This window comes from Sinocyclocheilus rhinocerous, unplaced genomic scaffold (genome assembly GCF_001515625.1).
Source record: "Sinocyclocheilus rhinocerous isolate Xijiao unplaced genomic scaffold, SAMN03320098_v1.1 scaffold647, whole genome shotgun sequence".
In the NCBI taxonomy this organism is placed as follows: domain Eukaryota; kingdom Metazoa; phylum Chordata; class Actinopteri; order Cypriniformes; family Cyprinidae; genus Sinocyclocheilus; species Sinocyclocheilus rhinocerous.
In genome coordinates, this window is record NW_015632746.1 from 1,226,802 (window position 1) to 1,244,316 (window position 17,515).

Below are 17,515 nucleotides of genomic sequence, written 5' to 3' on the forward strand. Positions count from 1 at the left end.
TTTTTTTTTAACTCAATTTCTTTGGAGGATTTTGTACATTTTTGATTTGCTGTAACATGTAAAGGAAAAATAAAATAAAAAGGAAACTAATGGCACCTCAAAGGTGAGCAATTATCTTGATACAATTAATATATGTGTAATGGCTTCAAATAGTTTAAAAGTAGTGCTGTCAAACAAATAATCATGATTAATCGCATCCAAAATAAAGGTTTTTGTTTACATAATATATGTGTGTACTGTGTATATCTATAATAAATTTAAATTTATCTATCTATCTATCTATATATATATATATATATATATATAAAACAAAAATGTTTATTTTGGATGCGATTAATCGTTTGACAGCACTACTTAAAAGACTTCAAACCAATGAAATAACAAATATTGTAGTATGGGAATTATAAGAGGGCGGTACCTCTTCAAAAAGTACAAATATGTAAATTTTAGGTGTGCACCTTTAAGGCACCATGCACCCTTTACAGGTAAATGTGTACCTTTTGAAAGTATACTAATCTATTTAAAATAAATAATATTTAAATATTACCTATATAAATGCATTCATATATTTTATATTTGTCTAATCATTTCCAAATAGCTAATTAGAAGCTTTTAAGATCATGAGAAATAAATCCAGTCCAGTGTCGTCAAATTGTGTCCAGATCTCAATTATCAAATGTTATCAGTCCTAAAATCAAGGAGCAATCAAAAATCAAGTGGCTGCCACAGCTCAAATTGCATGATCGCAAGTATGCAGTGAGGATCCAACAGGAATTGTCAAATATTGCCATCTTGTGGTGCATCGGCTGACTTGAAGCTTCTCACTTCACATTGCTATAATGTGCAGGGAATACAGTGACAAAGCAACGGGGAAATGTGTGCCGTGTATAACAAAGGCTCATTGTTCCTTATACACACAACAGGATGTCAACTAGTTCCTAAAACAGTCACAGTTAATGACCTATTGACTGTAAAATGTAGGACCGATTTTATGCATGTTGCCTGTGCAGCATATACAGGTGCATCTCAATAAATTAGAATGTCGTGGAAAAGTTCATTTATTTCAGTAATTCAACACAGGATCATGCAACTTTGCCATGAAATATCTGCTGCATAACAGCACTGAAAGAAACATCTGGGTTACCACATTAAGTATTCTCTATAATAATGGCCATAAAATATAAACCGAGAGTGTTTTAATTGTTCAGACTGTATACTGCCTGAGAGATAAGCTGTACGTTCGTCTGGTTGTTCTGGTGCTCAGTGTAGCGCCAGCCGGAGGACAACAGCTGAAAGAGAAAGTGGGCTGAGTGTCTATAGGGTCTAAAGTAATTGCTCAGCCCTTTTTCTCACTCTGGAGGTGTAAAGATCTTGGAGTTTGGGCAGGGAGGCACGGATATTCCCTCAGCAATCCCGACTGTCTGTCTGTAGTAGTCTTCTGATGTCTGATTTGGTGGCTGAGCCAAACCAGACAGTTATTGAAGCGCACAGGACAGACTCAATAACAGTCGAGCAGAACTGTGTGAGCAGGTTGAACTTCCTTAACTGCTGTAGGAAGAATAACTTTTGTTGGCCCTTTCGGATTCTAATATATATTTTCAAACCAGAGGGATGTAGATGAGTTTGTTTCTTTATCGGAACAGATAAAGTCATCTTGTCTGAATCAGGAGAGAAATATTCACAGATCAAGCACCGTTTATAAGCAAAATCCGTCCAAAACTGTTCTAAACAAATAGGTTGGTTTATTTTGATGTGAGAGGACAACAGTGGATGGACTTTTTCACATATTGACGCTTTATGATGGACTATTACATTTTTGCCAGGAGCGACTGTTTAAATGTTAAGTTCAAATGCCTTAATGATGGATTTGTTTTTTTTACAAACACATAGCTCTCTGCTTCACAAGGCTATAATTGATGGACTGGAGTGGTGTGGATTACTTGTGGATTATTGTGATGTTTTTATCAGCTGTTTGGACTCTCATTCTGACGGCGCCCATTCACTGCAGAGAATCCACTGGTGAGCAAGTGATGTAATGCTATATTTCTCAAAATCTGTTCCAATGAAGAAACAAACTCATCTGTATCTTGGATGGAAATTTTTTAGCAACTTTTTATTTTTGGGAGAACTATTCCTTTAAGGCTTGTTTTTATCGACTTTCTTGAATTGAAGTTTAATTTGTATTTTTTTTTTTTTTTTCTAAACTTAAATTTAATTTAACTTTCTACAATTTTATGTACCTAAAACAAGTGAAATATGCCAATGCAGTAAGCGAAAATGTAATGGTGAAAAACATTTTAATTGTGGTTTCGGACACACAGAAAGCTACTGTATTATTTCACAGAAGACTTGTAATATAAAGCACAAGTCATATGAACTACTTTTATTTTGATCAAAGTAATTTTTTAGCCCTTTATTTTTTTAATCTTTTCGAAATGAATCATGCATCTTGATTGCACTGAAACAAGTAAATCAGACATTGTACCTAACATCTCTTTTTGAGCTCCACAGCAGAAAGTCAGTCATGCAGGTTTGGAACAACTTTTCTATGTAATAAAGTTTCACTAAATGTCTATGCACTAAGATACAGTTAGCCATTTATACACACAAACCGTGAATATTTCCCCTTTCATACGAACAGTAGATAGAAGGTGTATTGTTTCCTGAGGCCAAAAGCGGGAAGTGACCTCTAAATGCTGCATGTCTAGTTCCTCTTTGAGTCTGGTTTAAACACAGCTGTCTGTTCATCAGCTCTGACCTACAGCCATCCTCACACAGATAAGCGCTGCTCTCTCAACACAGCTTTGTTTCACAGATAACGGAGGTTTAGCTCTGCTACAGCTGGAGAACAACTGGAGGTATGGGTTTTTATCTTTACTACATGTTTGCACAACTTTCATTGTTCTTTTGCAATGTTAAGATCCTTGACAAAGCTATATATCTGACCTATTAAATATGAATATATCTATTCATATTGACGGTTAGATATATAAGGAGTCATATTTGATCATTTTTAACAGTTCTGTAATGATCGCAGTGTGGTGAATCTCACATAATACGTTTAAAATGTCTAATTCTGTCATCATTTGCTCACCCTCATGTCATGACTTTCTGTTTTCCGTAGAACATAATGAGATTTTGGTGCAATGTTGGTAGCCAAATAATGTTGATGGCCATTGAATTCCACTGCAGAAACAAAAAGAAAAATCCTCAAAAATATATTGTATGCTTCACACAGAAAAAAAGAAAGGGAAAGTAAAAGACATTTTCATTTTCGGTTGAACATGTCTGGGTGGCGTTTCACTGCCTGTAAAACCATTAAGATGTTTCAAATTAATCCAAATTAAATGAAATAAAATTATTTTATGTATACATCATGGTAGTATTAATGCTGAATAAAAAAAATATACTGTACTGTAATATTGACATCGTCATTCACAATAGAAAATCTAATTTTAAAAAGTGCAGATGCATTATGGTAATGACAGTTGTCAAAAATATAATGTCACAATGCTAAATATTGTAATTATCCCGTAGAACATAATGAGATTTTGGTGCAATGTTGGTAGCCAAATAATGTTGATGGCCATTGAATTCCACTGCAGAAACAAAAAGAAAAATCCTCAAAAATATATTGTATGCTTCACACAGAAAAAAAGAAAGGGAAAGTAGAAGACATTTTCATTTTCGGTTGAACATGTCTGGGTGGCGTTTCACTGCCTGTAAAACCATTAAGATGTTTCAAATTAATCCAAATTAAATGAAATAAAATTATTTTATGTATACATCATGGTAGTATTAATGCTGAATAAAAAAAATATACTGTACTGTAATATTGACATCGTCATTCACAATAGAAAATCTAATTTTAAAAAGTGCAGATGCATTATGGTAATGACAGTTGTCAAAAATATAATGTCACAATGCTAAATATTGTAATTATCATAAAAAATGCAATTTTCTTTATGCAAAAAAATATATATATTATTTATTGTGTCCAGGATACGTTTTCGTGAGTTTTGTTTGAGTCCCTTGACTTGGTCTAAGCTCCTTAGTGTCATATGAACAAACCTGAGGAGTTTAGAGCAAGTAAAGGGTCTTTTACCAACTAAAACTGAAGACCACTGATGACATCCCATCCTGATGGAGACTTTCAAAAGCATAACGTCCCCTTGTATTTTTTCAATAAAGATACACCTGAGCAGCATGAAGCAAATCACTTGTGTTTATTTACAAAAATAAGATTGCAACGCAACAGCAGATACAATACACTGTAGCAAAACCGTATGTTCTCCGTAAGGTTGGCCCATATTTGCACTACTGCAAAAATATAGCTAGAACAGCTCTGAAAAAGTTTGCCATAGCAACCACTCGCTCGCTCTCACAGATTGAGGCACTGGGAACCGGCTAGTCGGTGTACAATTGAGGAACATAGAGAAGTGGAAGATGATGTTAAAAGAAAGAAGTGTAGCTGTGCTTCAAATGAACACTGAGCGGCGGCTCAACGGCAGAGACAAACGCACACAGAGGAAGTACAGGGACGTGCGGGGGCAGAGCTGGTGCATGTTTTCTCCATCCGCCAGTGATCCCGATCTACCTGACACACAAAACTCATGCATTGTGGTTATCAGCTTACCAGTCGGTTTTACAATCCTGCTCCAACCTCCTCTAAGATTTAATCAGGAAGCGAAAGCTAAATGGTTTTATCTGATTGGGTGGATGTCACTGCTAACACAAGGCAAGTGATCACAGTGTACTGCATTTAGTTAATGCTAAATGTATCTGCAGTATATAACTGGCCTAGTATTGCTAATATGGTTCATTTAAGATAAAACCTAAAGTCTTATCTTCTACACCAGGCAATACAGATCTTAACATTAGCACACAAATGTAACACACTGAAACTGAGGAACATGCCATTTTTGCTCCCGTAGTTTTGGTATGTAGGAGTACAGATGCATTTTACGAGACGTATTCACAGTACTTGGTTCATTTAGAGCTCATCTGTTTGTCGTTTGGAGTAAACATTTATTACACAAATCAAGCAACCAAAACCACTCGGAAACCAGAATTTTCTGTAACGTACCATATTTGGGTTCCTTAAAATGGTGCACCATAGATATTACGAGTTTAAGAATAGTTCACGCGAAAATTTTTATTCAATATTTACCGTATTCACACTCCAATCCTGCATGACTTTGACTCTCGCATGGGAAAAAAACAGGAATATTTGAAAGAACATGCTGGAAACTCTTATAACATTAGCAAAAAAAAGGATGGTTTGCTTTTTGCGCTTTTTCCACAGACAAAAAGTCATACACGTTTAGAACCTGAAAAGAGTAAATATAAAAGATTTCACTTTTGGGGGAACTACCCCTTTCATTTTGAAGGAACTATGGTACAAGGAAACCAAAATAAACCAGAAATACTGGTAAGCAGTGAAATCATCAGTTTTCCATAACAGTAGAAAGGTAACACTATAAAGTTCCATAGTTAACTGCATTACTCAACTAACAATAAAAAAAAAAATACTTCTAATACATTAACTCTTTCCCCACCAAACAGAATTTTCCAAGTTTCCACGTTCTCACTGTTATACACTGGGGGCGCTATTACGCATCTCCTGATTGAGTCCAGAATCTCCCGATCAAATATACAGGCGAGGAAGCAGCAGAAACTAGTGATTAGGGATGGTCGATATGGACTTCAAAATATATCACGATATTTCTGGTATTTATTGCGATAACGATACCAATGACGATAATTCAGGGAATCCTGTTTCTTTAGAGAAAAGTATTATCTTTCCTATTTTTACCCAAAATAGGGTGTTGTGAGCATTAATAAGTACACACGTAATGTAAAGACTGTTTAATTCATACTGGAAGCCGGACGGCGCTCTTGCACAGAAACGCCACATATCCATAGCACAAGTAATACTACTGACGACGCTCCAGGAAGGTTTCCAGTTATCGCTGAATAAAACGCACAATGGAGATAGAGACATTTTCATATCTGTGTTCTTCAATCTTGGGTATTTTTATAAGGAAAGTATATTTATAACGCAATGTTCGACATGGCCTTTATCACTGTATATAATACTATCATTCTGTAATATGAAACCACGTCTGGTCACAAAAAGAAGTATTTCAAACACTCGACTATGTTATTAAGTTAATTTGGAGAAAAAGCATGTCAATAAATTATATCTTTGTTGGACAACAGTTTTGTAAACAGGCTCATACACATGCAAAACTGTATCGCACACGTGCTACTGTAGTACATTTATTCAGACCGATTTTTTGTGCACTGTACAGCCCTAACCAAACCAGTTACAGATCGTAAAAGGAGCTCGAGCTCCTCATTTAAGCGATATAGGCTAGTCCTCAATTTCACGGCCGCCTTCCGCAATGTCGCACACAGAAATATGTCAACTACTAGACTTTATCGTTATTATCGCGGGAAGACTAATTCTTATCGTGGGGAGAATTTTTACCTGTATATCGCAAACGATAAGATATCGCCCATCCCTACTAGTGATCTTATATGTAAGCACATGCATGTGAAAAAATAATGTGATCATCAACAACATTACAGCATGAAATGTCGATCCAGGAAGTGGTAAAGGACTGTGAAGCTTTAGGGGTGCTGATGGAAGCCATCTACTGCATCTATGCTTCGATCATCAAACTGAATATGATCCAGATGTAGTACTTGGTAAAAATACAATTTTATTAGCTTTTTGCAAATGTTGCTTTTTTTATGACACTTACCTACATTCAAGAGTTAATAAAAAAAAAGAATGCTTGAAGCTAGAATGTTTAAAAGTAGAGGCTCTGTTCTTTATTTTTATGTATTGCATGTACAGATATTCATACAGCAAAATATTCTGTGGATCATGAAATTTTAGTGAAATGTTGGCGGTGGCTGGCAACCTTTTTTCAAAAATTCTGGCGGGGAAAGAGTTAATCATAGCTCATGTTAATTTCAACATTTACTAATATGTGACCCTGGACCACAAAACAAGTCTTAAGTGTCAATTTCTCAAAATTGAGATTTATACATAATCTGAAAGCTGATAAATAAGCTTTCCATTGATGTATGGTTTGTTAGGATAGGACAATATTTGGCCGAGATACAGCTATTTGAAAATCTGGAATCTGAGGGTGCAAAAAAAATCAAAATATTGAGAAAAGTTGTCCAAATGAAGTCCTTAGCAGTGCATATTACTAATCAAAAATTAAGATTTGATATATCTTTTTTTGGAGAATTAGAATGAGCCATTCACTTCTCAATGGACGTGCATTATAAACAAGCTGAAAGACTCACTTCGTCTATGGCGGACTCCTCGATGAGGCGCGGGGCGTCTGCAGACAAGAGGCCGTGGGTGGCCATGATGTAGATCTTATAAGCTCCTCTCTCTTTCAGAATCTCAGCTGTTGCCACAAAGTCCTCCACATCATCAATGATGTCATCCTACAGGACAGAAACAACATGCACTGCTCATCCCGCCAATCAAAAATTCCCGTCACACTGATACCTAGTCCAAAAACACGCATTTCTTACGACAATGATGGCGATGCGGCCTCCAACATCTCCGACAACAGTGATGGGCGGTTTCTCCTTGGCCATCATTACTATAAAGACAAACATCAACTAGTTTTTCAAATCATTTCAGGAAATTGTTTGCAGACCAAGAGGCCAATCAATCACATTCCATCATTAGAGTAGATTGGGTAAGATGGGTTCAAGTTTATGCAATGGCCTAGAAATTTAGGAAATGGCCCAACCAACCCATATACACAAGTATTATTTAATCATTTGAAAAGTCCTGCATGGACCCAATTACACATAACGCTAGCTTATTTGTTGGAGAACGCTTCCCATTTTACCCCACCTACAATTCAATCCAAATAGGAATGAAAAACTCATGCCATGCAGAAATCAAAATGATCATCTCTTGCTCCCCAATATACCCAATCATAGAGGCGAACATCTAGAGGTTTTACACTACGAGTCAGTGCAGGAAACTACACATCAATCAATCTGTCCTCGAGTCAACATGACCGACTCCAGGACATCGCTGTAATTCAGGAGTGGTCAAGAAGGGCTAATGTCATTCATCCAGAGGAAGGGCACAGGAACACAGCCAAAACACACACACTCCGGATCCAAGTAATCACGAGAGAGAGAGAGAGGAAGACTGGTGGGTCGATTTAAGAATACAAGGGGGTTAAAGGAGTTATGCATGCCTTCAACACATGCCTTTCATCAAGAGTGGGACCCACAATGCTTTTCTATATTTATACCTTCAGTATTACAGATTAACGAGGCTTACAGACCATCTCTCCTAATCATATTCAATAGACCACTGATTTAAGGAGCCGTTGTTCTGTAAAACAGCATCTTTGAAAGGCATTGTTCACAGAGGACGGGTTCTTGACATAAAAAGCGCTACAGTAGATGGGTGCAAATGGAGTCATCAGCAACCACGCGTTCAAAACAGCGTTTTTCTTAGGGCTGGGTGATTTTTACGGTTTTTATTACATTAATGAGAATGCAATGTTTCGCCACTATTGATTGATTCATTCACTCATTGAGGAATCATGGCTTTGAATAAAAATTGGCAAAAATATTAGTTACAATTAAGCACGTTGAAAATGCTCCAATGATAACAGTTTAAAAAAAATAATAATAATAATCCGACCGCATTGTTTTTACAAAAAATTCACTGTTAATAGTAGCCTACTACTGGTGTTACACTTTTAGTCGTTTGCAATTTGAATTGCCTTGACTTTTTGAGTTGTACTCTAAAACTGCATGTCTACATTTTGGTTAATAAATATGACGGATAGGTCTTATTTTATATTATTTCTTAATATACAGGGTGTGTTTAAGACCTGTTTGTGCAATATTTGCATATTTCATGCATCTTTTCTGCAAAGCTAAGAAGTGAATTTGTTTTACATTTACACCATGTTGACCACTTCATGTGTGCTGCACTTGGAATAGAGCTTTCTTTAACCAGATAATTTTGTAAGTTTTAATAAAGACAGTGCTACTTGAACCATGTTTTAGTTGCATTTTTTAATTGTAAAAGTAGCTGTAATAAATATATATATATACACATTTAAATAGTTATCTTGTATTGGTCTGATGGACAAAATGAGATTTGATTTTTTGCCTTATAACCCAGCCCTAATCTTTCTCCAAATATATACTACATTTTGGTAAGCAATATTTATATAACAAATATTTCATTATATTATAGTAAATGTTTGACAAGTGAAAATGTCATCAGCCAATCAGCATGATACCGATGACGTAATTCTCCTGCAGTGATTAGTCACATGGTAGAGATTATCTTTATGCAAATGAGAAGTGGCATAAATGCAGCGACTACCAATACAGACAGTGATCTGCTGTCTGATAATGCTGGATACTGCAGCAAACAAATAGCAATTCTGTTTCAGCCAAAATAACTCGAAAAGGCAGAAACCATTGACCAAAAGTGTGACATTTTATAAACACTTTTCTGATGACACATTGACTCTCAGTAGGCGCGTTTCCATTACAGATTTGCGCAAAACTTTGGCGTATGACGGCGTTTCCATTAACCAATGTTATGAGACTTAAACGGAACCTTTTGCCTCTCGCGATAAGTCATGGCAACGGATTTTGGTGGGATTTTGGCTATATTTATTTAAAGGAGGCTTATGCGTGTATCTTTACAGAAGCAGCAAAGTGAGCCGCTTCAGAAACGTGTGTGGCACGGCTGGAATAAACCATAGACTGTATAAAAACATAAACACAAGCATTGAGTGGCCGCAATCAGCTTCAGATGCTGTATCAGAGCCACACTGCATCTAAGCATTAATGGTAGGGAAAGCCCCTTATACTGGAGCGCGGCCACTTATGAAGTGTTTCTTGGAGGTTATAGTACATTGAAGAATGATCATATGACTTTTTACATACGCCATGTGACCTGTAAATGTGAAAAAGCCGTTTCCATTGCAGTTTTGCGAATTATTCCTTTTTCGCATTGCCTGAAAAACCACCTCATGCGAGTGTAAAAACTTGTTTGCGATATATGGGCGTTTTTGCGAAATTGACGCGTTTCCATTAGGCGCATTTTCAATTTGCGCAATTTGAAGGGTAATGGAAACGCGCCTAGTGTAGTGCACACAACGTGGACAAGTAAACGTCAGTAGAGATTATCAAAAATGAGGGTAGAGTTGCAATATTTAACATTTGTTTGGCTAAAAATATCAAGTTTCCGAGGAACTTCACTACAACGGATTTAATTTTAATCTGATACTACTACACCCTGAACAGATTAAAAATAAATAAATACATTTAAAAATGAATTACTAAAATTGAATTACCAAAATGTATCCATATTTAATTACCAAAACTTTATTTTTGGTTTTGGTTTTCAACTAAATGAAAAATTCAATGTTTTAGTAAAAAATTAATTAAAAAAACAACAACAATAATAATAATAATAATAATAATAATAATAATAATAATAATAATAATAAAAAATTACAAATAACAATATAAATAATTTATTAAATAATAAATAAATATTGAATAACTATTAGTAATAAATATTAAACAAATATATATTATGAATAATAATAATAAATATTTATTATTTATAAATAATAATTTTGGTGCGTCACTACAAAATGTGGTGCTCATGGCACTAGACAATGAATATATAAATGGCTGTATACAAGTTTTTTTTTTTTTTAAATGATGGAATGCAAGATGACGTCCTATGTGAACGACCCCAACAAGTGCTGATAGCCAACGGTAGTATTTGACAAAAAATATTTTAAAGTTTTCTAAACACTGTTTTTTCTGTGTACTTCCACAAGCTTCTGTGAACAAAAAGCATACGCTTTTTTTTAATTAACCCTGTATCTAAACCTCTATGAACTTTCAGTGAACGCCTTCCTCTATTTATTTAATTAAGGTCATGTGTTTCCAAGACGATGCAGGGGCCTTGGTTCCAAGCAGCTAAAAGACTACCATTTAAAACCTCTAGTCTAGGGATTTTTCATAAGCAGGCATGGAGTGTTGATTGGCAAGATGAGCCTGGATCACAAATAAAGGCATTTCTCTCAGACAGACATTCAATGGTTCCATTTCTGAACGATGGTAATTACATGGAATTTGAAAATAAGCACTTCATTTGAGGCTTCTTAGTTCTGTTCGACTGAAGCACTCTGAAGCTTAGACATACATTTTTTACCATTATTTGGAAAAAATTATTAGGCTGGCCGGTATATCGGTAGATACATTTATGCCATTATGTGTGCTTTTATCGGCTATTTTACAATGGCTTCTAGTCATCAAATTTTAATGTCACTATGTTTTTTTAATGTGTAAGATGAAGCATCTTTAATTTGTAAAACCGTAAATTAGGGGATTGCGCAAAAATTGTCATTAGGACATTGTTATAAAAATACAAACTTTACATTGAAAATATTATATAGAAATGTGACTGGTAGCATAATATAAAAAAAATGCCTGTATTGTGATATTTTGGACATACCGACCACCCCTACTCTTTATAATAGTTTATAATTATATTATTAAAATAATATAATAATTTGAACTGCTCTTGTTATAACTGAGAAATAATTATAGAATACATATCTCTGAGTTTACTCATGGTAACTAAAGTGCTTCAGAGTGCTGGATCACAGACACTGAGAGACCTCTGCCACTGCACGCATGCAATAGGAACCATTTCAGCGTGTTCACTGCTGTGATCGGTAGCAAATAGAGTTAACCGTCATACTTGGGAGCTCTATGCCTGGGAACGGAGCTTGCTGTTTGCCTATTACCAATAAATAAACATCACGTTAAACAAAAATCCACACACAAATGATAGAACATACAGACATGAAACCAGGACTTCAACAATCCTTATCAAACCCTGACAAAAATGTATTTTACAACCTTTCAAATGAACTTTTCTCAGCTCCGTTGAATTTAATGCTTTGAAATTTGAGCAAATTGAGGGTCTTTTCAGGATTGTCAAAGTCCATACAAAAACCATAAATGTACATCGAGCTACTTGGAGTGAACTCCTCTCAGGCAATGTGTGAGTAGACAAAGGCCAAGACACTTATCACACAGGACCTGCTCTTACATTAAACACAATGTGATATTTAGCATTTTATGATCTTAATTCCCTTCTGTACTGAGGTAACTGTGTGCTCAAGGTAAAACATACGTGAGAAGCTTAAAATCTAGAACAATTAACACATGGAATAGTGAAAAGAATAACTGTCTCAAAACCTAGATGATTGATTCATCTATTTCACTAATTGGTTGGTGTCTATCAAAACACACCAGAACTAAACTGTTCGTCATGGAATCTAATTCTTGTAACAGGAAATAACATGTTTTGTGCAGTTCTTTAAAGGGGTCATAGGATGCCCATTTTCCACAAGTTGATATGATTCTCATCATGAATGATTCGCGCGAACATAAACGCATTTATGTAGGTCGGGGGTGCATTCCCTTCAGAAACAATGTAATCCACTGCGAGTTCAGCAGCTCAGAAGTTGGGAGTAAATGACGACTGCTGTTCATTATTACATCCAACAACAGAACACCTCAATCGCTTAGGAGTCATTCTTGTCTACATCTGCTCCGGCGGGAGAAAGGGGAAAACATTTAACCAAATAAAAAAAAAAAACACTGGGTGGATTTTTATCATTATAGGGTGGTTGTGTACACACACTGCCAACACACATTTCAGTTCAAACTACTTGTAAAAGTGCATGTAGCATCCTATGACCCCTTTAATTGTTGGTCTATATATACACATGCTTCAAACAGATCTATTTTTAAAGAATTTTTTTTTTTAAATCTTAAGACCATACAGTGTCGAGCACTGTTTATCTTAAATGAAAGTCACCAAGCAAGTTGCTGCGCTCTAAACATTTGGACCACTAGATAGAGCCAAAATGCCACAAAATTAAAACTAAGACTTCATTTTGATATGTCTTCTGATCCGGTATTTTGCAATTAATGTGCTTTCATGATTGATCATTCCTGTCACTTTTGAGTATTTGTTGTATTTTTTTAGTTGGATTGTTCAATAGGTTTGGAACAGAACAGAGGAGACTCAGTGCTGTCTAGGTGGTTCGTTTTAGTAGGTTTTGAGACAAAGTCTTTGTAAACATCTAGGAGACAGTGATTAATGAATGGGGGAAGGTTAAAAAAAAAAAAAAAAACTTGACCTATCTTGAACTCCTTAATCTCCAGAATCAGCTATTTCGCAAGCTGAATGCTGCGATCGAACCCTTAATTAACAGGCTCATTGTATGAACTCAGCTAAATCTTACAAAAACATGTTTTTATGGGGGGTTTTTTCACCCCAAAATCAAAAGGAAAAGTAAATATTTTTGTAAATTTACTTTGGAAAAACATAATTTTATTTTTTGCAATGTGGTATTATTTTCATGACAGCACATTTTCGTTCATTCGCTTTTGTACTTTTGTTATTGTTCAATATTTATGCATTTTTAATTACAGTGATGAGAATGAAATTCTTCAAATAAATATTAAACTGAATTTCTTTGTAAAAAAATAACATTACCTACTGTTACTTTCTTTTGATTTTAATGGGTGAAATACTATCACAAAATGCCTTTCTGATCTAGTTTGTGTTTGTAACCTGGTTTAACCTCTTAATAACATTAAAGCTTAGTCACTGGGTTGGAGCTGCTGGGATTCAGAGTGTGGTGACTCTTACATGGCAACTCCAAGCCGGGGTGCCCAATGGTGTTGCGGACACATGGAGGAGAATGCCGCCCATCTGCCATGTCGGACTCCGAACACTGTGCTTCTCCGTGCATGACGGCCAGACCAAGACGCAGACGCTCTGCAAACGACTGAGCCCTGAAGAGAGGGGAGACATACAGAGATGTTCCTTATGACCCTCTTGACTTTTGGAGGGTTTTTCTTTAGCATTCCTTTAGACTTAAAGGGTTAGTTCACCCAAAAATGAAAATTACTCCATGCTTTACTCACCCTCAAGCCATCCTAGGTGTATATGACATTCTTCTTTCAGACGAATACAATCAGAGTTATATTAAATAAGGTCCAGGCTAATCCATGCTTTATAATGGGAGTGGATGGTAGTCCAAAATTTGAAGTCCAAAAAATTGCACCCATCCATTCTGAAGCGACGCGATGCGTTTGTGTAAGAAAAATATCCATATTTACAACTTAATAAATCTTAATCTCTAGCTTCCGCTAACTGTCGTACGCACATTCACGAGAGAGAGGTGTCCAGCGGATGACGTAAGACGTAGGCAAACACAGTGACGAACGTGGAAGCGCAGAGGAGAGAGCGAAACAAAACACCGGTCACAAATTAGTAGTACAAAACGAGGATTTGTAAAGAAAAATGTCAGAGGATTTCGATATAAGCCAAGAGGACACTGTTTTTCCTTTGCTGTAAACAAAACTTGTTTCTCGCGAGACTAGCATATTCTCGCTGGAGTTTACGCTACATCCTACGTCATCCTCTGGACGCCTCTCTCTCGTGAATGCGCGTACGACAGTTAGCGGAAGCTAGAGATTAAGGTTTATAAAGTTGTAAATATGGATATATTTCTTACACAAACGCATCGAGTCGCTTCAGAAGGCCTTTATTAACCCCCCGGAGCCATGTGGACTTCTTTTATAATGGACGAGGGCAATTTTTTGGACTTCAAATGTTGGGCTACCATCCACTCCCATTATAAAGCATGGATTAGCCTGGACATTATTTAATATAACTCCGATTGTATTCGTCTGAAAGAAGAATGTCATATGCACCTAGGATGGCTTGAGGGGGAGTAAATCAAGGGGTAATTTTCATTTTTGGATGAACTATCCCTTTAAGGTCATTGCACACAGAGTCTGAAATTCTCGTCCGAATTTTTCGCACATTAAACCGTACTCAGTGTGCAATGACCTTTTCTCATCTTTTCCATAATATGATTGTGTCCGTCAAGCTTTAAAACTGAAAAAGCACATACAATTCCATACAAATTGTGCCGGGAATAAAATTATGATTTTTATAAGTACACAGTTAAAGGGATATTTCACCCCAAAAATGAAAATGTTGTTATTATTTACTCATTCACATGTGGAATTTCTTTCTTCTGATGAACACAAAAGAAAATATTTTAAGGAACCTAACAATTGCTGGTAGCCACTGATTTCCAGTGGGGGTTTTTTATGGCTACAGTCAACTGTTTGGTTACCAAAATATTTTCAACCATCTTTTGTGTTCAAAATATCTTCTTTTGTGACCCTATGAATTTTTTTTTTTATTATTATTATTTTTGGCTAATTTTATAATGCTTTCAGTTAAAATGTTGTGCTTTCATCTCTGTTTAAATCCATATTCAGATTTTCCCTTAAAATCAGAAAATTTTTAATTAAAAATAAAAAAAAGTCTGCCAATTCCATCTAAGCACGGTTTTATCTATGACAAATACAACACAGATCCAGGAGCCGTTACCTTTTTGCAGCAGATGGGGACTTGGCTACAATGATAGCGTTTCTATAATCAGGAATCTATTCAAAATAGAAATGGGAAGAACCAAAAATTACATTATTTTTCACATATATATATATATATATTTTAAATGGCTGTAAATGCTGCCTACCTCCTCCTGAATGTACTGCACCAGGAATGGAGAAGCCCGCAGGTTGTCCACAGGGAAAGTAAAGAAGCCCTGGATCTCTTTCTGGTGCAGATCCATGGTGATTATATGAGTCAGACCTAGTTTACATTGCAAATTATTAAAAGCTGCTGAAAAAACACTCTGGATCATAATGGTGTAACACGTAACCATATCAGTAAAACCTTTAGACACATTGGACATCGTTGATCTATTTTTTGAATGCTAAAATGCTATGAATTAGTCAATGTAGACAAATATAAATTGTGTATGAATTTCTTTTCAATCAACTAAAATGGTCATTTTTAATTTGGAGCAGAGAGTTCAGAAAAAGCAGTCAACCATAAAAATAAAGACTGATTGTGGTGTCCACATTTTTGACTGTTACTGCTAAAACAGAAGTAGGAACATGACAGCAATCATAAACCATTACCTGCTTTAGCCAACATGGAAGCGAGCAGTTTGCACACTATAGATCCTCTCTTCCTCATCTTACACTGTTTACTGTAGGGGAAGTACGGGATCACGCCGATGATGTTCTTGGCACAGGAGGTCTTCAGTGCATAGGCCATGATCAGCAGCTCCATAATAGCAGTGTTAACATCTCTGACGGACACAGACAAATGGACTTCAGCTAATTGTTCTAAAGAGCTTCAAGGCCTGGTGAGAACAGCAATCTGAGACACGCAATTTAACACAAAAAAAAAAGAAGGTAAGATGCCCTGTAGACTTCACTTTGTGCCTTCTGTGTTCCACGAAAAAAAAGAAAGTCAAAATGGCATAAGGGAGGGCAAATGATGTCAGAATTGGCAAATAAAGTGCACATTAAAAATCTAAATTAATGTACAATGATGCTCATGAAAAATTTGAAAAATCATAGCAAGTATATGGTTAATACATGATGTATGGCCTAGCTCTAAACAGCTCTATATATAGATACATAGATGACAGCTCAAGCAAGATAAGGATTAAGATCACACAGCAATTAAGCTATAGTGTTATGCAAAAATTCACAGGCGCAAATAAGTTTAAACGGTCTGAGCTTACTAGAATTTAATAAGCATGCTGATTTCCTATTCTGAATTGGATTCAATACACTGGCACTCTTACCTGGGAATGGTTTGGATGATGAAGATCGTTTGGCCTCTCACAGACTCTTTGATCTCAACTCTCGTTTCTGTCAGATAAAAGCAACAACATCAAAATAACAATGGTAAATGGATTATTTAGTTGACACTAACCTGTTTGGGTGAATGAACCTCATGAAGAAAATGAAAACTTTTACCTCAAAATAAAAATAAGAAACTATATTTTGAATAAAGAAATTAAGCCTATTTTAAGACCATTATTCCTTTATTATTAAGATCCTTATTTTTCTTCTTCTACTTAATATTTTTTATCATTTCATTCCACTATTAACCATTGTTAAGACCATTTAATCACATACGTCAATTACTGTAATTAATTGCACATTACCATTATTGCAATATCTTCAGATTTACTAAAATGTATGTTCCTTGATCACATACTGTACATATTATTATTTTTTATAAATATTAGGTCTCATGCACACTAGAGATGCACCGATCAATCGGCCAGGGATCGGAATCGGCCGATTTTCCTCCTGATCGGCCCGGATCGGTGATCGGCCAATCAGTCTCACTTCTTTCCGATTTCGAGCCGATCCGTTTTGTTACCAGTGGCACAGGCAATAACGTCAGCCGTGCATTCTCGCTCTCTTCTCTCCGACGACCGCTTCTCTCTCACACACGTCTCATTCGCTCCGGTTAAATAGTGCTTGTATTGCGCATTAT

General features: G+C 35.9%; 1 protein-coding gene across 1 annotated transcript in view; it reads right to left on the reverse strand.

The window, feature by feature from the left end:
* Positions 1–3,681: 3,681 nt before the first annotated feature.
* LOC107743040 (phosphoribosyl pyrophosphate synthase-associated protein 1-like) overlaps positions 3,682–17,515 on the reverse strand; it is an 18,437-nt gene continuing 4,603 nt past the window's right edge. Inside the window, exons 3-11 of the mRNA XM_016556149.1 lie at positions 16,812–16,878; positions 16,135–16,307; positions 15,687–15,802; positions 15,539–15,594; positions 13,778–13,923; positions 11,810–11,848; positions 7,564–7,634; positions 7,327–7,473; positions 3,682–3,720 (exon numbers count right to left, since the gene is read on the reverse strand). Of these exons, the coding sequence (XP_016411635.1) occupies positions 3,682–3,720; positions 7,327–7,473; positions 7,564–7,634; positions 11,810–11,848; positions 13,778–13,923; positions 15,539–15,594; positions 15,687–15,802; positions 16,135–16,307; positions 16,812–16,878 (854 nt within the window). The remainder of the gene's footprint in view (positions 3,721–7,326; positions 7,474–7,563; positions 7,635–11,809; positions 11,849–13,777; positions 13,924–15,538; positions 15,595–15,686; positions 15,803–16,134; positions 16,308–16,811; positions 16,879–17,515) is intronic.